This window comes from Trachypithecus francoisi, unplaced genomic scaffold, assembly GCF_009764315.1.
Source record: "Trachypithecus francoisi isolate TF-2019V2 unplaced genomic scaffold, Tfra_2.0 Contig00054, whole genome shotgun sequence".
NCBI lineage: Eukaryota > Metazoa > Chordata > Mammalia > Primates > Cercopithecidae > Trachypithecus > Trachypithecus francoisi.
In genome coordinates, this window is record NW_022680465.1 from 727652 (window position 1) to 751843 (window position 24192).

At 42.6% G+C, this 24192-nt stretch overlaps 2 protein-coding genes and 1 pseudogene across 5 annotated transcripts; 2 read left to right on the plus strand and 1 right to left on the minus strand.

Moving 5' to 3' along the window:
* Positions 1-1420: 1420 nt before the first annotated feature.
* LOC117085861 lies at positions 1421-6111 on the plus strand (annotated as a pseudogene). Its single transcript, XR_004438113.1, has 5 exons — positions 1421-1550; positions 1961-2066; positions 2257-2324; positions 5657-5779; positions 6041-6111. The product of XR_004438113.1 is annotated as a 60S ribosomal protein L36a-like (transcript).
* A 2009-nt stretch (positions 6112-8120) lies between these two features.
* On the minus strand, positions 8121-17735 carry GLA (galactosidase alpha). Of its 2 annotated transcripts, XM_033214999.1 has the most exons (7): positions 17316-17735; positions 14138-14312; positions 11949-12126; positions 10991-11082; positions 9101-9262; positions 8686-8883; positions 8121-8417 (listed from the first exon to the last, which is right to left on the minus strand). In XM_033214999.1, exons 1-7 carry the CDS (start codon positions 17507-17509, stop codon positions 8127-8129), a joined length of 1290 nt encoding a protein of 429 aa, XP_033070890.1. In that variant the 5' UTR covers positions 17510-17735; the 3' UTR covers positions 8121-8126. The 2 variants fall into 2 exon arrangements, with proteins under 2 accessions (XP_033070890.1, XP_033070979.1); XM_033215088.1 differs by lacking the exon at positions 8686-8883.
* An 8-nt stretch (positions 17736-17743) lies between these two features.
* HNRNPH2 (heterogeneous nuclear ribonucleoprotein H2) lies at positions 17744-23918 on the plus strand. 2 transcript variants are annotated; one of them, XM_033214817.1, is made up of 2 exons: positions 17744-17925; positions 21720-23918. In XM_033214817.1, exon 2 carries the CDS (start codon positions 21773-21775, stop codon positions 23120-23122), a length of 1350 nt encoding a protein of 449 aa, XP_033070708.1. In that variant the 5' UTR covers positions 17744-17925; positions 21720-21772; the 3' UTR covers positions 23123-23918. The 2 variants fall into 2 exon arrangements, with proteins under 2 accessions (XP_033070708.1, XP_033070779.1); XM_033214888.1 differs by having other exon boundaries at positions 17744-17913.
* Positions 23919-24192: the final 274 nt, after the last annotated feature.

Genomic DNA, 24192 nt, shown 5'->3' on the forward strand with positions numbered 1-24192 from the left:
TCCCAGAGTCCACCCAACAAAAAAGGAGATGATCAGAGTGTCAGCTCGGGTCCCACGCGTGTTCCTGGAGGGTTGTGCAAGCAAGATACCCCACACTGTCATGGTTCGTCAGTCCTACTCCACCGCCACCTCCTCCTGTGTCTCAGCCCAATTCTGTCTCCTCACCATCCTCTACACTGCAGATGCCCCTGCTTCCTTTGTATGATGTAGTGGTTAAGTGCAAGGCTGTAGTGTTAGACTACCTAGGATCAAATTCCAGCTCCACAAAAAAATAACAACCTGTGTGACTTCAGGTAAGTAAACTTAACATCTCTTGTGCCTTAGTGTCCTCACCTGTTAAATACTAATACTGGTACATACCTCCTGGGGTTGCTGTCGGGATTAAAAGGGGTAGTATGTAAGGTGGTTAGGAGAATGCCTGGCATATAGTAAGTGCGCCATTTTTTTTTTTTTTTTTTTTTTTTAGCTATTATAATTACCAGGCCACAACAGCAGTATTTTATAATGTTAAAGGAACCGAGGTTCTAGAGCCAGTCTACCCGGGTTTGTATCCTAGATTCACTAAATACTGTTGACATTGGGAAAATCGTTTAACATCCTACGACCTCAATTTCTTAACCTGTAAAATGGGAATAATAGTACCACCTGTCTCCTACAATTACTGTGAGAATTGTATGACACAATCTATTTAAAATGTTTAGCACTCTGCAGTCTTTCTATGCTGGACTTTCTTGAAACCTAGTATATGCCTTCTGCCAGGTCTGCAAGGAAGGGAAGAGCCACTGGATACTTTCTACTTCTAGGCTTGATGATTGCTATTACAGGAGCCAAACAATTTCATTGTCACTTTTCAGAACCTAGAGCAGTTGACTTACTCCCTCAACAGAAGGGTGCTGTTTAACGCCAATCATTGTTCCTTTTCTTCAAAGTACTTGGTTCATAATTGTACATTTATAAGCCTATTAGATTACTGTATCCCTCCCCCGAACAGTGCCTGACACATAATGGGCATCTAATGACCATTTGTTGAATGGACCAACTGGCCATGTGACTGATGAACTGGAGCAATTGGCTCCCTCCAGGCCTTCACTGAATCAGCAGTTTGCTGCGAAAGGTGTTCCCAGTGACCTTGAGGTGGAACAGGAATGGAACGTCGAGGTGGAGGACCCCTCCTTTCGACCCTAGTCCTGGGCTTCCCTCGGGGACGGGAAGGCCAGAGGATCTGGGAAAAACACTGCTCCCTTCACTGAACGCCACTATGTAGCAGTGTCCACCAAAAGAGATAAAGTGACGAAACGCTGCAAAGCTGCGGGGCGGGAGGAAGTTGCGGTGAGTGGACCACCCTTTAGGCGGAGTCCTTCCTTAAGCTCCCGCCCGCGGCTCGGAACTGAGTCCTCTCAGCAGCCGGAGGGCGCTGCGCCGAGCCTTACACTCTATGATTGCTGCTACCCACTCCCAAGAGGAAGTGCGATCCGGAACCTCCTATATACTTCCGTTTGCGGCGTGGCTTCTTTCTTTCTTCCCGTGTCGATATCGCTCTTGCAAGCATGGTAGGACTTGCTGGTGGGGCCGAGTAACATCCAGCTTAATCTTTCCCCCCTTCGTCGCCGGTGCTATGCCGGGATGGGTCCAGGCTCCTGTGTGGACTCTATACACCGGAGCAACCCAATTTTGCTGGGATCAACCCTAAAGGAACCGGGCTACCGGGCCAGGAATTGAAGTAATGGGTTCAAAGAGGTAGAGTTAGCCGGGGGTGGAGTTAATAAGATCTTTTCCCTCTTTGGGGCTCGACGGAGGGAGGAAGCTCTGCTTGAAGCACATGGGGCTGACCCACCTTGTAGTCAGAGTTAGCATGTAGTGAGGAGTACTCGTGGAGTGCTTTAGCTTTAGCTGGGTGAGGTAGGGCGTTGTGCCATTGTGGTCAAATAACACTGCACGTTCTGAACGGTTTCTTTACTAGGTTAACGTCCCTAAAACCCGCCGGACTTTCTGTAAGAAGTGTGGCAAGCACCAACCCCACAAAGTGACACAGTACAAGAAGGGCAAGGATTCTCTGTATGCCCAGGGTAAGATGGATTCTGCATAATTTGGTGTTACTGTGACATTTGTGTTGTAGAGTAACATACGGGTCCAGGTCTCTTCCCCCCCACGCCCGACTTGAGCGTTAATATTTCTGCTGCAAAATTAAGATAAAATCTGTAAGAATTACTTGCTGATCTTAAGTATTTTATAACAAATACCAATTCGTTTTCCCAGGAAAGCGGCGCTATGACAGGAAGCAGAGTGGCTATGGTGGGCAAACTAAGCCGATTTTCCGGAAAAAGGTGAGTGGTAATTACTATTTGACGTTTCCACTTAATTGCAGTAAGGATGTATACTTGTCTCTAGTCCACACACTTCATGATAAAGGTATAGCGTTAGTTTAGCGAAGTTTTCACAGTTGACTGCAGTGATATATCTAGTAGGTGATGGAGCTGGGAATGCAACTCAGGTCTGATTAGTCCACAATACTGCACTATTTCAGTGTTTACCATTTTTTATCCTTTCCCTTCTGAAGAGGCAAAAAAATTGAGGAATGTGCCCTGCTTTCCTAAGAACTGAGGTGTGAGTACGCTTGTAAGTCCTTTCATTTGCCTTGTTCCTTATCTGTCGTCATGTCTGAATCCTCGACTGTTGGTTGCACTAAGTTCTGTTGTTTCTCATCACAGAAACCTGCAGTCAGCTACCTGTTCTCGTGAAGTCTTAAAACTCTTATAGAATAGCCATTTAGGCCTGTCTGCTAGCCTCCTGAATTCTATATTCTCAGGCTGAGTGAGTTTCTGTTTATTCTCAAACCTTAGGTGATCTGGCTAACCATTAAAGTAATTAGCACGATGATTGGAACCGAGCATTCTCTCCAACACAGCATTTCTTTTGGCACTTTGCCTCTCATGCAGTTTAGCTCCAGAAAGTATTAAGGAATGACTTTAGTGCTCATTTGGCTGCAGTAAGTGGTTTGGTCTCAGGGTGGCAGAAAGAATGCTTTTTATATACCTTTTCACATTTGGATAACTTGTTTAGAAGACAGGTTCTAACTAGGTTTTGGCCTGTTAAGAACTGCAAGCTAGCAGCAGTAGCAGAACTCTTGCTAAAGGGGCAAGCTTATTAAGAAATTTGAGTATTTAAAAATTGACCTACCATATGATCCAACAATCCCACTGCTGAGTATATACCCAGAAGAAAATCAGCATATCCAAGAGATACCTGCACTCCTATGTTTGTTGCAGCACTGTTTATAATAGCTAAGATTTAGAAGCAACCTTAGTGTCCATCAGGGGATGAATGGATAAAGAAAACGTACCTGTATGCAGCCGGGCGCAGTGGCTTGTGCCTAGCACTTTGGGAGGTCGAGGTGGGTGGATCACCTGAGGTCAGGAGTTCGAGACCAACCTGGCCAAGATAGTGAAACCCCGTCTCTAGTAAAAGTACAAAAATTAGCTGGGCGTGTGGTGCGGGCCTGTAATCTCAGCTACCCGGGAGGCTGAGGCAGGAGAATCGCTGGAACCTGGGAGGCAGAGGCTGCAGTGAGTGGAGATCACGCCGCTGCACTCCAGCCTGGGCGACAGAGCAAGCCTCCATCTCAAAAAAGAAAAAAAACAAGAAAAAAAGAAAATGCACCTATACACAATGGAGTACTATTCAACCATAAAAAGAATGATATCCAGTCATTTACAACAACATGGGTGGAACTGGAGATCATTATGTTAAGTGAAATAGGCACACAAAGACAAACATCACATGTTTTCATTTGTGGGATCTAAAAATCAAAACAAGTGGACTCGAATATAGAGAGTAGAAGGATGGTTACCAGAAGCTGGGAAGGGTAGTGGGGGGAGGTGGGGATGGTTAGTGGGTACAAAAAATTAGAATGAATTAGACCAACTATTTGATAGCATGACAGGGTGACTAAAGTCAATAACTTAGTTGCATATTTTAAAATAACTTAGAGTGTAATTGGATTGTTTGTACCTCAAAGAAAAAATGCAATAAAACTTTACAGTGGAGAAACCTAACAAGCACTACCTCAGCCAGGTAATCAAGGTTAACATCAACAGTCATGAGTCATGTTGCTATATACCCTTGATAAGGTGTGATGAAAATGACACTAAAAAAATCCATAACCCTATCTAATCATGAGAAAAACAAATCCAAGAGGGGCATTTTACAAAATATCTGACCAGTAGTGCTGAAATTGTCAAGATCATCAAAAAGTTCTGAGAAATTGCCACAGCCAAAGGAGTCTAGAGACATGATGACTAAATGTTAGGTTGTGTCCTGGATGGGGTCCTAGAACAGAAAAAGGACATTAGGAAAATACAAGGAAAGTTTAAAAAGTATGGACTTGAGTTAATAAGGCATCAGTGTTGGTTTGTTAATGAGTCATACTAATGTAAGATGAGAAACTGGTTGTAAGGTTTATGAGAACTGTAGCATGTTTGCAATTTTTTGGTAAATATGAAACTTGTACACAATAGTTCTGTTTAGGTAAAAAGAAGCAATCAAGGCCATGCGTGGTGGCTTACTACGCGCCTGTAATCCCAGCACTTTGGGAGGCCGAGGCGGGTGGATCACCTGAGGTCAGGAGATTGAGACCAGCCTGGCCAACGTGATGAAACCCCCGTCTCTAGTAAAAATAACAAAAAAATTAGCTGGGCTTGGTGGTGGGCACCTGTAATCCCAGCTACTCAGGAGGCTGAAACAGGAGAATTGCTTGAACCCAGGAGAAGGAGCTGAGATCACGCCATTGCACTCCAGCCTGGGCAACAAAAGCGAAACTCCGTCTCAAAAAAAAAAAAAAAAAGGAACAATCAAAAAAGTTGAGTATTAGTGGGGAGTGTAGTTTGAGTTAAATAATTCAGTTGAATGCACATAAATTCTAGGTAGTCTTAGAATTTATTGATCTTTTATAGAGATGGGGTTCTCACTATGTTGCCCAGGCTGGTCTCAAACTCCTGGGCTCAAGTGATCCTCCTGCCTCAGCCTCACAAACTGTTGGGATTAAAGAACTGTGCAGAGCTGCTGAATGGCCACAAGTTCAGGGTGGCCCATTTGATAGGAATCTTTAGGATGTTTGATCTGAATGGGGTTTGGATTCAAACTGGATGACATGCCATCTTTGCTATTACCACGTTTTCTCTTTTTATATATATAGAGATTTTTTTTTTTTTTTTTTGAGATGGAGTCTTGCTCTGTCTCTCCAGGCTGGAGTGCAGTGGCTCGATCTCTGCTCACTGCAACCGCCGCTGCCTCCCGGGTTCAAGTGAGTCTCCTACCTCAGCCTCCCGAGTAGCTGGGATTATAGACGCGTGCCACCATGCTCGGCTGACTTTTCATATTTTTAGTAGAGACAGGGTTTCACCATGTTGGTCAGGCTGGTCTCGAACTCCTGACCTCGTGATCTGCCTGCCTCGGCCTCCCAAAGTGCTGGGATTACAGGCATGAGCCACTTTATTTTTTTTTTTAGTCCTCAAGTTCTACACATTTTCTCTTAAATTCACTGATTTTTAGATTATTTTCTCACTGTGGCTTAAGAGTACACTGAGTACTATTTAAAGCAGTCATTTTTGAAGAAAGTGATCTTCTGTAGTTATTTATTAAGGCTTTAATTTTTTTCCAGGCTAAAACTACAAAGAAGATTGTGCTAAGGCTTGAGTGCGTTGAGCCCAACTGCAGATCTAAGAGAATGCTGGCTATTAAAAGATGCAAGCATTTTGAACTGGGAGGAGATAAGAAGAGAAAGGTATATAATTGTGGGTGGAAGGTGCAATATTTTTCATAGCTTTATTATTTGAAAAGGTGAACATTCATTGTGGCATAGAGCTCAGGGTAATCCTCTAAAAATACTAGATCTATAGCTAAAGGTATGTGAGGTTTTCTCCTACAAGGAGGAAAGGAAAAATGAGGAAGCTTAACAGCATGGTGAACATTTTAGGTAATGTTCTTGATGGGGCAGTAGTTCATGGCAAAATACAAAACTCAACTTTTTTCTGTTCTGTTACAGGGCCAAGTGATCCAGTTCTAAGTGTCATCTTTTATTATGAAGACAATAAAATCTTGAGTTTATGTTCAGTTCATTTGTTTGCCATTCATCTTTTGGGGGGGAATAAGCTAGAGCCATCAACACAATTCCGCCTGTGGGGAAATTTATGCCTCTTCCTGGTACTACTTGTTTTGGATTGAAGCTGACTGGTTGAGTTCACATCATATGTTGCAATTTTCTAATTTGGCACTTCAATCACTGGGGGCCTTATGAGATGCAGTTTGCCGTTATGCAGTGGTTATTGGTTATGTGAGTAGACACATTTCAGGTTAATAGTGAGAAGTCAGTACTACACATTCATAGTGAATATGAGATGTTTTTGCTAAGAGTTAAGTCTCAGATCTTTGGTATAACAGTTAATTTAATAAAGATTTTTGGCATTGTTCTCCAGACACAGTTACGCTATGTAATATATATAATGTCTATGGACTTGGTCTTACTTTTTTTTTTGAGACGGAGTCTCGCTCTGTTGCCCAGGCTGGAGTGCAGTGGCCGGATCTCAGCTTACTGTAAGCTCCGCTTCCTGGGTTTACGCCATTCTCCTGCCTCAGCCTCCCGAGTAGCTGGGACTACAGGTGCCCGCTACCTCGCCCGGCTAGTTTTCTGTATTTTTTAGTAGAGACGGGGTTTCACCGTGTTAGCCAGGATGGTCTCGATCTCCTGACCTCGTGATCCGCCCGTCTCGGCCTCCCAAAGTGCTGGGATTACAGGCTTGAGCCACCGCGCCCGGCCAGGTCTTACACTCTTAACATTTTGACATTCCCCCTCACATTTTAAAGTAGACATATTTATGCCAAAATAACTACAAAGAACAGGTTTTCTGGTGTATGAAACTCTCCAGTGGAATTTTTTTTTTTTTTGAGACAAGGTCTCCCTCTCATGTGGACTGGAATGCCAGTGGTATGGATCATAGCTTGCTACAGCTTTGAGCTTGCAGGCTCAAGTGGTCCTCCTGCCTCAGCCTCCTGAGTAGCTGGGACTAGAGGTGCCTGTCACCACACCTGACTACTTTGGTTTTTTGGTGGGAGTCTCTCTTTGTTACCCAGCTGGTCTGGAACTCTTGACCTTCAGTGAAATTCCCATCTCAGTGTTCCAAGATGCTGGGATTACAGGTGTGAGCCACCATGTCTGGCTAAACTCGGTGGAAGAATCTTAAGAGACAAAATAACCATTCATTAAAATGCCTCCTAACAGTTCCAAATTATACATCTTTTTTTTTGAGATGGAGTTTTGCTCTTGTTGCCTAGGCTGTAGTGCAATTGGTGCAATCTTAGCTCACTGCAACCTCCGCCTCCGGTGTTCAAGTGATTGTCCTGCCTCAGCCTCCTGAGTAGCTGGGATTATAGGTGCCTGCCACCACGTCTGGCTAATTTTTGTATTTTTAGTAGAGATAGGGTTTCACCATGTTGACCAGGATGGTCTAGATCCTCTGACCTCGTGATCTGTCCGACTCAGCCTCCCAAAGTGTTGGGATTACAGGCGTAAGCCACCGCACCTGGCCTATAAATCCTTATTACATTTCAGTTTTAGTGATGTTTATAGCTCTTTGTAGTTAAATATGTTACACATTTTGATAATTGGGAGAGAATCTCAACAAGGGGGGTGGGTATCTGGATGAGTAAATACGGGTTTAATAGTTTTAGTACCAAAGTTTCAACTTTGGAAAATTTTATTCAAGGAAATATAACTTTTTTTTTTGAGATGGAGTCTCACTCTGTTGCCCAGGCTGCAATGCAGTGGCATGATCTTGGCTCACTGCAGCCTCTACTTCCCGGGTTCAAGTGATTCTCCTACCTCAGCCTCCTGAGTAGCTGGAACTACAGGCGCCACCACACCTGGCTAATTTTTATATTTTTAGTAGAGACGGGGCTTCACTGTGTTAGCCAGGCTGGTCTTGAAATCCTGACCTCAGGTGATATGCCTGCCTCAGCCTCCCAAAGCGCTGGGATTACAGGCATGAGCCACTGAGCCTGGTGGAAAGGGAGCTTTTAAAGTGAATAGAGAAAAAGGTGGACGGGAAGTAGTAGTTGGCAACAAAATAAACATTTTAAAGTAAGTCTTTAATTGACATCTGCACTGTACTTTCTAGCCGAAGCAAAACAGTGCCTGTGGGATTTATATGACTTCTTAACCTTGAAGTCCATTCATAGAACCCTAGCTTCCTATTCACAGGGAGGAGCTGTGTGATGAAGCAGGCAGGATTACAGGCCACTCCTTTACCCAGGGAAGCAACCGCGATGGTATAAGAGCGAGGTCCACCGATCTCCTGCCGGTTTATCACAGCTACAGCCCAGGCTAAGTCTGAGAGAGGTCGTTCCCACACTTCAAAGTTGTCTCCCTGAAAAACCAAGAAAATAAGTGTGATTGCTTAGCAACTAGTGATAAGTGGCTCTGTTAGTTTGGCATTAATTCTTAATGTCAGAACTATCAAGCACTTGTAGGAAAAATTAAAATGATACTGTAGCATTATTTTGAAAATAATGGTTCTAGCAAAAAGCTTTATTACTGATAGTAACATCAAGAGCAAGGGAAAAAATAGATTTAGGCCCAAGACAAACTTGGTACTGGGTATATAAAGCCATCTTAAAATATATACCCTTATTTACCTGTCTAAGCTGGTACCCCTGCTTGCCCAAGGGGTCCTGATTGATGGCAATTACATCCTTATCCTGAAGGAGAGCTTTGGCTTGAGGGCTGATGTGTCGGAGGTCATTAGACATGAATAAAGGAGCAGCCATGATAGCCCAGAGGGCCATCTGAGTTACTTGCTGATTCCAGCTGAGGCCAAAGTTGCCAATCACTAACTGAGACAAAGAATGAAATAATTCAAACAACAGAAGAGGAAGCATTCTTAAAGTTACCTAGATGACCCATATGGAGAAACCACTTTCCACAGCATCCTGCTCTAAGTACTCTCACATAAAGCCTCCTCCCAGGAACTTTACCTATATTTACCTTGAATGTCAAAATAGGAAACAAGGCTACTGCAGGGTCTTGAACAAGGAGAGCTCAAGTTTTTACCATATCTGGGTCATTCCAACCCCCTGGTCCAGCAACATCAACAATTCTCTCCTGGTTAAAAGATGTCCAGTCCAAGATACTCTTTATACTTTTCCAGGAATCATCAATGTCAGCAAAATTACGCCAGTGATTGCAGTACTGTCGGATTTCTGTATAATTGGGCTGTGAAAATAGATATGACTCTTCTGTTTACTTTCTACTAACATCCTTGTGAGATGAAAACAGTCAAGTTTAAAGAGGCACTTGTAGCCTTGAGTTTACAGATTGAAGGTCTCCATAAGGAGGTCTAAACCCTTATAATGAATTTTCACTGTAAGAAGTCTGCTTCAGAAGTAGGCCATATAACTTGAAATCCCTTAAAGTTAATTTACTTCTATAATCAGAACTAAAATGATCTTAATGAGTACAATTAAAAGCTGCAAAATTACATAGGACTCCATCAAGCATTAAGAAAACTTAAATCCTAGGCATATAGTTTGTTAATGGAATAAAAAGTTTGTAGAGGCTGGGCGCGGTAGCTCATGCCTGTAATCCCAGCACTTTGGGAGGCCAAGGCAGGCGGATCATCTGAGGTCAGGAGTTTGAGAAAAGCCTGGCCAACATGGTGAAACCCTGTCGCTACTAAAAATACAAAAATTAGCCAGATGTGGTAGTGCACGCCTGTAATCCCAGCTACTTGGGAGGCTGAGGTTGCAGTGAGCCGACATGGTGCCAGTGCACTCCAGCCTGGGTGACAGAGTAAGACTCTGTCATTAAAAAAAAAAAAAAAAAAAAAAAAAAAAAAAAAAGTTTGTAGATAGGCAGGTGGGATATCAGGTTTAAGATGCTGAGAAAAAAGACTGTTTTGCAGAGACGAGGGAATAATAGGGATTCATTCCATAAATAACCATTCAACACTTAACCATATGCTAGGGATACAGTCAAAGTCAGACAAGGTCCCTGCCCTCATGAAACTTACACTCTAGTGGGGAGACATGGTAACAAGTCAACAAATACTTCCAAATAGTGCAGAGCTCTGAGAAGGAAATTAAACAGGTTAATGTGATAAAGAATGAATGGACAGAGGGCTATTTTAAAGTAGTTAGAGAAGAACTGTCTGCATATGTGGCGTTTGGTCTGAGACTTCGATGTTAAGGAGCCCGGCCCTTTAAAAATATTTGGGGAAGAACTGTTTCAGGCAGAAAAAGAGCAAGTGTAAAGGCCCTGGGGCAGCAATAGGCTTGCAGTGTTGAGGGACAGAAAGAAAACCAGTGTAGCCAGGGAAAGAGCCATGACCCCTTGGATGTTGGGGAGGCAGGCAAGGGCTGGATCAGTGCGGTTTGGTTTCATTCCAAGTGCAATTGGAAGCCAGTTAAGGGTTTTAAGCAGGGAACTGATGATGCCATTTATATTTTTTATAACTCTGCTAAGTCTCAGGGTTTTTTCTTAAAAAAAAAAAACAACAACTGATATTTACATTTTAATAAGATAACTCTAGTGCTGCTTGGAAAATAGATGGGGGTTGGGACAGAGTGGAAGCAGAGAGATCAGGCTGTCACAGCAGTCTGGGTGAGAGCCGATAGATAGTAGCTTGGAAGGCCAGGGTGCATGTAGTGGAGATGGAAGAAAGTGGGCTGATTCAGGAGATATTTTAGAGATACTGGTGGAAGGACTGTTGATAGACAGGACATGAATGGTGAAATAAAGGGGAAGACACAAGGATGACTTTCCAGGTGATGGTAGCTTAGACTATAATTATAGCAGTGGGGATGGTGAGAAGTGGTTGGAACCTGGGAGAGATGGTAGGATGATATTAAGTAATGTTGGAGTTTGAAGGAGACCTTGGTTTCCTTTGTTGTCAAGTTCTATCTATCAGCACGGTTCTATTGGATTCCGGGCTCACTATCTCACCTTTTGAAAGGGCCACATATAAAGAGGCCACTCACAGGAGTACACAATGCTTCTGCCAGTCCTATTCAGGGCCAAGGACATGTGCTTATAACCTGTATGAGAAAACAATGGGTGAAATAAGGGAAAGAAATGAATTTCCAGCTGGGGCTATATATATATATATATATATATATTATTTTTATTTTTTGAGACGGAGTTCACTCTGTCGTCCAGGCTGGAGTGCAGTGGTGCGATCTTGGCTTACTGCAACCTCCGTTTCCCGGGTTCAAGTGATTCTCCTGTCTCAGCTTCCCAAGTAGCTGGGATTACAGGCATGTGCCACCAAACTCAGCTAATTTTTGTATTTTTAGTAGAGACGGAGTTTCACCATGTTGGCCACGGTGGTCTCGAACTCCTGACCTCAAGTGATCCACCTGCCTCAGCCTCCCAAAGTGCTGGGATTACAGGCATGAGCCATCACATCCTGATGGGGCTGTATATTTTAAGAAGAGGCTACCTGGAAGCTTCATGTTTAAACTAGCAGCAGGGACAGGCAGTTGCTCATGCTTAAATTGTGTAAAGTACCTCCCAGACTGCTGGGATTGTTCTGAGGAAGTAGTGCAGAGATGGTGTGTATATTGAGGAAAGGCAGGAATGAAGATGCTTCTTTCTTTGTGACCAACTGACAACCTGGACTCTCCTAAATGGTGTTATAGAGAGTTACAATCACTAATTAACTCTTGAAGCCCTCTTGAATTATAAGTGCACAATATTAGCTATGGTTAGGCATGCATGGATTTTACATGAATGAATTAATTAATTAACTGAAAGAGAAGAGATGGGAGCTCTGGCACATGGAGAATAATTACTTCCAGTATTGTGACAGGGTATTTAAAATTCTGAAGATTGGTTCTTTGGCTCAGCTACCTTCGCCTCAAAGTTCTTCCCTTTGTGGCTAAATCTCTGGAATGAAACATACCATCTGCCAACTTTTCCAAACTGTCACAGTAACAACCATCAAATTTTAGCAGATCTACTCCCCAGTCAGCAAAGGTCTGGGCATCAATGTCATAGTATCCAAAACTCCCAGGGAAGCCTGCGCAGGTTTTATTTCCAACATCTGCATAAATCCCTAGCTTCAGTCCTTTGCTGTGAACCTGAAATGAGAGGGAGGAAAAGAGTCACCATCGTAGAAGCACAATCATGAGGTAGCAGAAAGAGAGAACCATTCCAGGCTGGGGGAAGAGACAAGGTGACTTCACTAGGTATTGGGGGCTTTTTTCCACAAACCCCCAAAATCACCCAGATGAGTTTGTTGGCAGACAAAGAATAAATCCCCCAGTTCTGCTGCGCTAGTTCAAACTATGCGTGTGAGCTATAGCCCAGAACTGAGGAGGAAGCTAGCAGCCATGCTGATCTTCCTGATGGGATCCTGAAAGTTACCTTTTGAGGGCAATGATAGATTTACCTTGGCAAAGACTCTCCTTGACCAAACTTTGGTTAGACTTCTCTGATGAGCCTTCTTTTCAACTAGACCTCCACCTTGGCTTCCTATGTCTGTCCTAGCAAGCCCCCTTAGCAAGAATCCTGCTAAGTCAATACTGCCACCATTGATATCTGATCAATTTCCCTCATTCCCCACCCTTCATGTTTAAGTTCACGGTCTGCCTTTAGCAAGAAGCTCCCTACCCTTGATGTCTTCTTACATATTCCATCCACTGACCCCCTCAATCTGCTCATTGGCTACAAATCTCCACCTGTCTTTGTTGTATTTGGAATTGAACTTGGCTCTTTCCTCTACTGTGGTAGTACTGAATAAAATCTGTCTTCATCGGTTGGGCGTGGTGGCTTATGCCTGAAATCCCAGCACTTTGGTAGGCCGAGGTGGGCGGATCACAAGGTCAGGAGTTTAAGACCAGCCTGGCCAATATGGTGAAACCCCGTCTCTACTAAAAATATAAAAATTAGCTGGGCTTGGTGGTGTGCGCCTATAGTCCCAACTACTTGGGAGACTGAGGCAGGAGAATCACTTGAACCCAAGAGGTGGAGGGTTGCAGTGAGCTGAGATTGTGCCACTGCACTCCAGCCTGGGTGACAGAGCAAGACTCTGTCAAAAAAAAAAAAAAATCTGTCTTCATCATCTTTAACTAGTGTTGGACTCTATTTCTCTTCAATGATCTCCAGAATATTTTCCTTCTGTCTTCTAAAATTCTAGTTTATAGTACCACTGGAATAGCTTCCCAAAGGTTATATGGAAATGCATGCACGCTTATGTCAAGAACCAAGTTCCTTTTTCCTCCTAGAGAGTTCAGTCGTTTTAGCAAAAGGAGAACTCCAAGATGGGCCTCAACAGCTATTGCAAAACATTTGTAGGCCGGGCGCAGTGGCTCACGCCTGTAATCCCAGCACTTCGGGAGGTTGAGGCAGGCGGATCACGAGGTCAGGAGATCGAGACCATCTTGGCTAACACGGTGAAACCCCATCTCTACTAAAAATACAAAAAATTAGCCGGGCGTGGTGGCGGGCACCTGTGGTCCCAGCTACTCGGGAGGCTGAGGCAGGAGAATGGCGTGAACCTGGGAGGCGGAGCTTGCAGTGAGCTGAGATCGCGCCACTGCACTCCAGCCTGGGCGACAGAGCGAGACTCCGTCTCAAAAAAAAAAAATGTCTGCTGATGGAATGCAAAGTCCACATGATAAGCCTTACAATGTGATGTTCAGATAACAGCCAGCTATTCTACTTTCTAAGTGTCATGAGGGTTGTTTCTTTTTCTTCTTTTCTTTTCTTGCTTTTTTTTTTTTTGAGATGGAGTTTCGCTTTTGTTGCCCAGGCTAGGGTGCAATGGTGCAATATCGGCTCACTGAAACCTCCACCTCCTGGGTTCAAGCCATTCTCCTGCCTCAGCCACCCGAGTAGCTGGGGTTACAGGCGTCCATCACCATGCCCAGCTAATTTTTTATATTTTTAGTAGAGTCGGGGTTTCACCATGTTGGCCAGGCTGGTCTCGAACTCTTGACCTCAGGTGATCCACCTGTCTTGGCCTCCCAAAGTGCTGGGATTACAGGTGTGAGCCACTGCGCCCGGCCATGAGGGCTGTTTCTAAACAAGCTTCTGTACAGAAGTGCTTACAGTCCTCTGAATGAAAAAGAACATTATCTATAAACTCACATAATTAGCTAGCTGGCGAATCCCATGAGGAAAGCGCTGAGGGTCTGCCTGAAGTCTGCCTTCTAAATCTCTTTGGGGAGCCATCCAACAGTCATCAATGCAGAGGTACTCATAACCTGCATCCTTCCAGCCATCTGAGACCATGAGCTCTGCCATCTCCATGAAGAGCTTCTCACTGAAAGAGAAATTCCAATAATCATTACAATTCATTAAGTGAACACTTAGGTACCTATTAGGCACCTTGGAATTTCACATTTTTTCCAATCCAGTAATAGTGTGGTAGTAATCACAAGCAATGTAAGGTAAAATGAATTGTTTTTCCAGATTTTCTTTTGTCTCTCTTATCCCCTTAATACTTCTGCCCTAAAAACTTCAAATAAAATAGGAATGAGAAATATATGATGAAATTGAAAAGATTGTTAGATCTAAGAAGACAGTTCAGTAAAGTAAGAAACTACAAAGTTAACATAATCAACAGATATCAACAATAATCCTATTTGGAGAAAAAGATCCCATTCACAAGAACAACTGAACAACCTAAAATGCCTACAGATAAATTTAAGATATGTGCAAGGCTCATATGTTAAAACTATGATGCTTCTAAATGATTTGAATAAATGGACAAATATTATTTTGCTCTTGGATAAGCATACTCAATATTAAAAATAAGTTAATTCTCCCTGCAATCCTTTATATATTTAACAAAATCCTTAACAAAGCCCAAAAGTACTTAGGTTTCTTTTTTATCTCTTTTTTTTTTTTTTGAGATGGAGTCTCCCTCTGTCGCCCAGGCTGGAGTGCAGTGGCGCCATCTTGGCTCACTGCAACTGCTGCCTCCCAGGTTCCAGCGATTCTTCTGCCTCAGCCTCCTGAGTAGCTGAGATTACAGGCACGTGCCACCACACCTGGCTAATTTTTGTATTTTTAGTAGAGACAGGGTTTATGCCATTTTGGCTAGGCTAGTCTTGAACTCCTGGCCTCAAGTGATCCACCTGCCTCGGACTCCCAAAATGCTGGGATTATAGGTGTGGGCCACCTGCCCAGCTTCCGAAAGGGCTTTTTAAGGAACTTGGCACAACATCACAAAAGGTTCACCTAAAAGATTACATACGTGCACATTAACTAAAAGATAAAGGAAGGCTGGGCGCAGTGGCTTACGCCTGTAATAACAGTACTTTGGGAGGCCGAGGTGGGCAGATCACTTGAGGCCAGGAGTTCGAGACCAGCTTGGGCAACATGGTGAAACTACGTCTCTACTAAAAATACAAAAATTAGCTGGTTGTGGTGGCGCGCCTGTAATCCCAGCCACTCGGGAGGCTGAGACAGGAGAATTGCTTAAATCCGGGAGGTGGAGTTTGCACTGAACAGAGATCACACCACTGCACTCCAACCTGGGTGACAGAGTGAAACAACCTCTCCAAAAAAAAAAACAAAAAACAAAAAACCTAAGGCCGGGCGCAGTGGTTCACGCCTGTAATCCCAGCACTAGCACTTTGGGAGGCTGAGGTGGGCGGATCACGAGGTCAGGAGATGGAGACCATCCTGGCTAACATAGTGAAACCACGTCTGTACTAAAAATACAAAAAAAAAAAAAAAGAGCCAGGCGTGGTGGCGGGCGCCTGTAGTCCCAGCTACTCGGGAGGCTGAGGCAGGAGAATTGTGTGAGTGAGACTCCGTCTCAAAAAAAAAAAAAAAAGTGTAATTTACCCAATGTCACAGGGTTAAGTAACAACGAGGCAGAATTTGAGCCCAGGCTGGGTGCCAGGATCTTGTCATTAGCCAAACATGACATAAACATGATCCATTTTTTATGGAAAATAATGAAAAAAAGAAATCTATGTTTTCATTTATATAGAAAACAATTGCAAGGTTGTATATTAACATTTTAACCATGATTATTTCTGGGTGGTGGAATGGTGGGGGGAAATCTTTATTTTCATTTTGCTCTTCTTTATCTACATTTTTTGCAATGATTATGCATTAGTTTTTTAATCAGATGCAAATACCACTAAAAAAAAAAATCCGTGACGGGCAAAATTGCCACACATACTGTACCACAGGGTCACATGAAACTTAGAAGGCCAATTTCTTCTGTGAGGTCTGACCAACATCCTGACTTAATCTGTAAAGATATTCATAGGAATAACTTAAGAACACAGAAATGTACTGTGACTGCCACCTTTTACCAATATCTATCAGTGATTCCTAACCTTTTTAAAGTCACAGAGCCCTTTGAGAATCTGAAGAAAGGTAAATATCCTCTCTCCAGAAAAATACACATATTCATTCAGATTTGTAGGTTTACATTCATTTTCCCATCGATTCCAGATTAGGGAACATTTGCTCTGTACGCGCAATTGAATGGTCAAGCACTGTGCTATGTACTTTAAATAGGTTATCTCCTTGAAAGTTCACCTGTGTGAGATAAGAACTATTTTTCAGATCTTTTTTTGCCAGCTCCCTGAAATTAAAAGGTTGTAATCCTAATTTACAGTTAAGGATTGTGAGGGTCAGACACGTTCAATACCTATCTAATTCAGCCTCAACCCTCACCCAAAGGTGTAAATGTATAAAGTTCCTCCATGTCAACCTTCCAGCCTGATGCCACGCTCATAGGCGAGGTGGGAGAGATCTCAGCGACCTTAGGGTCTCTCTAACTCTCTCGAGATACTGCCGAGAAATCCACGACCCCAAAAGGAGAAAAAATGGCACGAATCTTATCCCCCATTCCTCCTACCCATCCTAGATGTTCTCACGGTTAGCATCCGGCAGAGGAAGAACAAAAGTTCACAAGAAGGGTCTGAATAGAACCGGGCAGGGCTACTTTGGGCACACTGCCTATGGGGTGGCCCTGCTCTGCAAGGAGCAGTGAAAAAGGAGAACCGGGCAGGGAGAGAGAGAAAGAGAGAGGAGAGAAGAGGAAGAGAAAGAGAAAGGGGGGGGGGGGAGAGAGAGAGAGAAACAAACAGGGGTTGCTGGCCGGACCCCCATCCCAGGAAAGGTCACACAGAGAAAGTTTAGGGCTAGTCCCGATTCGAGACAGTTTGCTGGGGATAAAAAAGCAGCGGCAGAGTCGGGTCGGGGAGCGCTCCCTCGGGCTCAACTGTTCCCGTTGAGACCCTCCAGTTCCCCAAACACATGGAAAAGCAAAGGGAAGGGAGTACCCAATATCTGATACCTGATGCAGGAATCTGGCTCTTCCTGGCAGTCAAGGTTGCACATGAAGCGCTCCCAGTGCAGCCAGCCCATGGTAGGCGTCCTCGCCAATCCATTGTCCAGTGCTCTGGCCCCAGGGATGTCCCAGGAAATAAGGGCCAGGAAGCGAAGCGCAAGCGCGCAGCCCAGATGCAGTCCTGGGTTCCTCAGCCGCATTGTCACAGTGATCAGACAGCATAGATTTCCGCGGGTAACCTAGGCTTTTCAGTTTAACCTCAGGGGCGGACCAATCACCAATTACTTATTAAATAATGACGTTACTGTTTCTCCGGCAACTGGGACGGTTATCCCCAGAGGTAGACCAATAATCAGTCACGTAAGACGTTCCGCTAACCAATCATCCTCTTTCTTTCTTGATATTGACCCGCCCTATTTCCATACCAGAAGGAAGTGCGGCACCTTAGTGATCCCGAGTTTAAGCCGAGAGTTGCTCACGTGACCGAGATCTCACATGACGTAGGCGCTCACGTGATTACTCGCTTACGTGAGCAGAAGTAGTTCTGGTCGTCGTCTACCGTCTCGCTATAGCCGTTTGAGGGAAGAAGGAGGAAAATTACCCGGTATCGTTAGAGGTTGGTGTGTGGGTGGGAACTGGGGACCCAGGGGTGGTGATGATGAAGACCAAAGCGGGGTTCGGGGGCCGCCTCCGCCTCTTTCGTTCTCTGCTTTCCCCTCCCCCCTCGCGCTCTCTTCCCTCCTCCCCCCCATCTCAGTGCCGGGAAGCCGCCTGTGCTGCGCCTGGTGGGGAAATGGTGGACGCTCATGACTGTGTATGTGTTTTTGTATATCTGTCTGTCTGGGCCGGTCTCGGGTGACCCCTAAGGGTGACCGTAAGGCAAAAAACGTTTGAAAACCACAGCCCTGAGTTAAGAAAAACAGATACTGGAAATAGTGGTCTGAGTGCTGGTCTATCTATTCAGGCACTCAGTCTCCACTGCCTGATTGTCTGTAGGGGGAGGCCCCAAGTGAATTTTATCTGTAGAGTCACATCTAGGCAAATGCGTGCTTGACAAAGGCGCCCAATAAATTACTTTACTGAATTGAGTATTCGAATAATGTTTATTTTTCTGCTGATAACAACAATCTACATACTCAATTTCGAACATTTGAAAAATAACAATATAGTATAAAATTTAAAAATACACGTAATTCACCACCCAGAGACGACTACTCAACTTTATGTCGTTACAGTTTTTTAAAAAATGTGTGTAACACGCATATAAATACACAAATTCTTAACTCACAAAGAGTCCTGGTTCCCACTTGAGCCAGCAGTCCTGATGGCCTTCCCAGGAGACGCAGTAATGAAGTAGAACCTCTCTGCCCCTACAGAAGGGCTCTTAAGGGAGAGAGTGGTGCAGGGAATTAAATGGGATGGGTTATCCCAGGGATAAGGCAAGCAAAAAAAAAAAAAAAAAAATCGTACAAAATGTAATAAAAAACAGCCTGTAAATCTGTCACTGAGACCTTAGGATGGTTAATAGGAAAACTGTTATCACTGCAGATGCAGTGTGCTAGGCACATAATATGCCATCAGTAAATGTTAAATCGTTTCCTCAGTGTAGTTTTATGGCCGTTATTACACTTTGTACTTTGTTTCCAAGAGGCCCAGTGCTCCCAGACCATATGAGATAACCATCCACATTCAAAATTGGACAATTTTATAAAATTTCCTATACCAAATCCCAGAAATGCAAACATTTTAATTTGTTTTATGTTACTTTTTTTGCTGAAGTAAAAGTAATTATTTCTGTAGAAATTTAAGACTGCATAAAAAAATTGGAAAAATAACATGGAAAATCCATAAACCTACCACTCAGAGTAACCACTAATATGTTCTTTCTAACTTAAAAAAAATCCCAGTACAGCAAATTTAAAGAATTAAAACTGTATAGAAGTATATAGGGTAAAAAGCGAAAAGCCCACTTCACTCCCCCTACCCTTCAGTTCTCTCAAAAACAAGTTTGCTTCCAGATCTTCTTTTATTTATTTACATACGTATATACATGCATGCTAATCTTTTACTATAAGTAGGATCATACTATGTATGTTCTTTCATTTAATGTATTTTGGAGATCTTTCTGGGTCAAGGCAGATAGATTTTTTTTTTAAATGGCTGCATTGCATTCCATTTTAAGGATAAGGTATAATTCATTCAGCCATTCCTCTAATGATGGCTATTTAGGTTTCCAGTGTTCTGCCTTTACTAACAGTGCTGCAAGGAACATTTGTAAGTATTTCTGTTGACTAGATTCCTGGAAGGATTCTAGCAGTGTCAAAGGGTATGGGAACATGTATTTTGTACATAGTTGAGATTGTAAAGCAGCTGTGCTCTTGGGTCACTTATAATTATAGCATAAGTAATTTCTCATATTATTAAATATTTTTGTAACTTTTAAAATTAAATGCATAATATTCCAGTTTTCTTAATAAAGTACTTTTCAAAGAATATATAGCTCCATAAATCTTTGTCTGAATTTCAGATCATCTCCTTAGGGCACATAACTGAAGTGTATTTGCTGTCAAAAGGCGTGATACGTATTATCAAATTGCTTTCAGGATATAGTGGGATTTATCAAAAAGGAAATAGTTTATATCAATTATCACTCCTCTAGTAGTGTATTATTAGTTTGTGAACTCTGCATAGCACTGATTTACTGTCACCGTTTAATTTCCATTATCTTGATGGGTGAAAAATAATGATTAGTTCTGGTTTTAACTTGCTGGAAGATTGATTAAATTTGAACATTTCCCAGATTGCTCTCCTGTATCGTCCTATACCTGTATTCTCTCATACTTAATCTATTATCAAGTCCCGCAGATTCCACTTTTTTTGGTATGTGTAGATACAGCTTTTCTCCATTTTACTCCTGTTGCCTTAGGCGATTCCTTTAACATATATTTAAGAGACAAGTTCTAACTAATCTCCCTAGTTCCACCTCTGAGTACCACACTATTGCCAGGGTGATCTGTCTGAAAGAGTTTTGGTGAAGTCATCCCACATACTCCCTGATTTAAAAGTCTTAAAAGGTGCTTAGTGTATATACTGTGTATATACTTCTATACAGTTTTAATTCTTTAAATTTGCTGTACTGGGATTTTTTTTAAGTTAGAAAGAACATATTAGTGGTTACTCTGAGAATGGTAGGTTTATGGATTTTCCATGTTATTTTTCCAATTTTTTTATGCAGTCTTAGCGCTGCATAAAAGTCTTTGGGATCTGATCTATGCCTTGCCAGCCTTTTCTCTTGCTTTTCCCTCTCCTATTTGTGCTTTATCATAATTTAAAAAAATCCTTTATGGATCCCTGGGCAGGTTAGTCTGTTTCATTTAACCATTTGACCTCCAACCAATAGAACTGATCAACTAGTCTCTCCTTGATACTATGCTTATACCCCACCCAGAGGGTCATGGCAAGTATAATGTACATTTGCATTTACATCTTTAATAATGCTATTTGGTGCTCCTGTAGGATCATAAGCCCTTTCTGGGCTTATTGATTCTTGTATACCAGAGCTGAGTATTGGATATGGCAACTAAAAAATGTTTCTAAAATGAATGTGTGATTTCCCAATAATGTCTTTTTTTCATTTATCTCTGAAGCCCAAATATTTCCCTGATTTTGATTTGCATACATTTGTATATAATAAGGATATTATATAAAGAACTTATATAACCTGTGTTTTGTTTGTGTTTTAATGTTTTGTTGTTTAATCTTTTGATCTAGTGAAGTTTTTTATGTGTGTATATTCAGATATAGCCATCTTTTATTTGTTGACCTATCCCACTGATTTGTTGCTCTTATTTTATTTATTTATTTATTTTTTGAGACTTAGTTTCGCTCTGGTGGCCCATGCTGGAGTGCAGTGGCCTGATCTCGGCTCACCTCCACCTCCTGGGTACATAAAAGTGGTTTTCCTGCCTCAGCCTCCCGAGTAGCTGGGATTACAGGCGCCTGCCACCACGCCCAGCCAATTTTTTGTATTTTTAGTAGAGACAGGGTTTCACCATGTTGGCCAGGCTGGTCTCTGACCTCTAGGTGGTACACCCGCCTGACCTCAGGTGGTACTACTGACCTCAGGTGGTACACCCGCCTCAGCCTCCCAAAGTGCTGGGATTACAGGCGTGAGCCACTACACCCGGCCAATTGCTATTAATGTTTAATGGTATCCAACACGTAATAGGCGTTGAATAAATAACTTAAAAAATGAATGAGTTAAAAATTTGGTGAACTCTTTTTGTTTATACAGACATCTTACAGAAAAGTTGTCAGCATAGTTGAATTTTCTATTAATAGTTTGCTTTTTTATCTTACTATATCACGGGCATTTTTCCATGACAGTAGTCTTCTAATTTTTTTTTTCAGCTACACTAAAATTGCATTGAGCCAAACTTGCCACCAAGAGCCCAACAGTCACCATGATGCTGAGCACGGAAGGCAGGGAGGGGTTCGTGGTGAAGGTCAGGGGCCTACCCTGGTCCTGCTCAGCTGATGAAGTGATGCGCTTCTTCTCTGATTGCAAGATCCAAAATGGCACATCAGGTATTCGTTTCATCTACACCAGAGAAGGCAGACCAAGTGGTGAAGCATTTGTTGAACTTGAATCTGAAGAGGAAGTGAAACTGGCTTTGAAGAAGGACAGAGAAACCATGGGACACAGATACGTTGAAGTATTCAAGTCTAACAGTGTTGAAATGGATTGGGTGTTGAAGCATACAGGTCCGAATAGCCCTGATACTGCCAACGATGGCTTCGTCCGGCTTAGAGGACTCCCATTTGGCTGTAGCAAGGAAGAGATTGTTCAGTTCTTTTCAGGGTTGGAAATTGTGCCAAATGGGATGACACTGCCAGTGGACTTTCAGGGGCGAAGCACAGGGGAAGCCTTTGTGCAGTTTGCTTCGCAGGAGATAGCTGAGAAGGCCTTAAAGAAACACAAGGAAAGAATAGGGCACAGGTACATTGAGATCTTCAAGAGTAGCCGAGCTGAAGTTCGAACCCACTATGATCCCCCTCGAAAGCTCATGGCTATGCAGCGGCCAGGTCCCTATGATAGGCCGGGGGCTGGCAGAGGGTATAATAGCATTGGCAGAGGAGCTGGGTTTGAAAGGATGAGGCGTGGTGCCTATGGTGGAGGGTATGGAGGCTATGATGACTATGGTGGCTATAATGATGGATATGGCTTTGGGTCTGATAGATTTGGAAGAGACCTCAATTACTGTTTTTCAGGAATGTCTGATCATAGATACGGAGATGGTGGGTCCAGTTTCCAGAGCACCACAGGGCACTGTGTACACATGAGGGGGTTACCTTACAGAGCCACTGAGAATGATATTTATAATTTCTTCTCACCTCTTAATCCCATGAGAGTACATATTGAAATTGGACCCGATGGCAGAGTTACTGGTGAGGCAGATGTTGAATTTGCTACTCATGAAGATGCTGTGGCAGCTATGGCAAAAGACAAAGCTAATATGCAACACAGATATGTGGAGCTCTTCTTAAATTCTACTGCAGGAACAAGTGGGGGTGCTTACGATCACAGCTATGTAGAACTTTTTTTGAATTCCACAGCAGGGGCAAGTGGTGGCGCTTATGGTAGCCAAATGATGGGAGGGATGGGCTTATCCAACCAGTCTAGTTATGGAGGTCCTGCTAGCCAGCAGCTGAGTGGTGGTTATGGAGGTGGTTATGGTGGTCAGAGCAGTATGAGTGGATATGACCAAGTTCTGCAGGAAAACTCCAGTGACTATCAGTCAAACCTTGCTTAGGTAGAGAAGGAGCACCAAACAGCTACTCCATATATAAAAGCTGTACATTTGTGGGAGTTGAATAGAATGGGAGGGATGTCTAGTATATCCAGTATGATGGTAAATGGGAAATATAATTGATTCTGATCACTCTTGGTCAGCTTCTCTTTCTTTATCTTTCTTTCTCCTTTTTAAGAAAACAAGAGTTAAGTTTAACAGTTTTGCATTACAGGCTTGTGATTCATGCTTACTGTAAAGTGGAAGTTGAGATTATTTTAAAACTTCAAGCTCAGTAATTTTGAACACTGAAACATTCATCTAGGACATAATAACAAAGTTCAGTATTGACCATAACTGTTAAAACAATTTTTAGCTTTCCTCAAGTTAGTTATGTTGTAGGAGTGTACCTAAGCAGTAAGCGTATTTAGGTTAATGCAGTTTCACTTATGTTAAATGTTGCTCTTATACCACAAATACATTGAAAACTTCGGATGCATGTTGAGAACATGCTTTTCTGTAAAACTCAAATATAGGAGCTGTGTCTACGATTCAAAGTGAAAACATTTGGCATGTTTGTTAATTCTAGCTTTTTGGTTTAATATCCTGTAAGGCACGTGAGTGTACATTTTTTTTTTTTTTTGAAGGATACGGGACAATTTTAAGATGTAATACCAATACTTTAGAAGTTTGGTCGTGTCGTTTGTATGAAATTCTGAGGCTTTGGTTTAAATCTTTCCTTGTATTGTGATTTCCATTTAGATGTATTGTACTAAGTGAAACTTGTTAAATAAATCTTCCTTTTAAAAACTGGAAAAAATCTTGTGTTGATTGATTTTTATTTTGTTCTGTCATATGGGCACACTGATTGACTTTATAATTCCCTCAAAATTAAAAATTTAATTTTAAAATTATAAACAATATATTTAGCATCTTTATATGTTCATTGTTGTATATATCATTAATTATTTCTAAGATACATCCCTAGAAATGGGATTGCTGAGTCAAAGATATACTCATTTTTAAGGCTTCTGATTTGTGTTACCAGAAAGATTCTGGTACTTTATCTTTTTACCTGGAGTGTGTGCTTTATT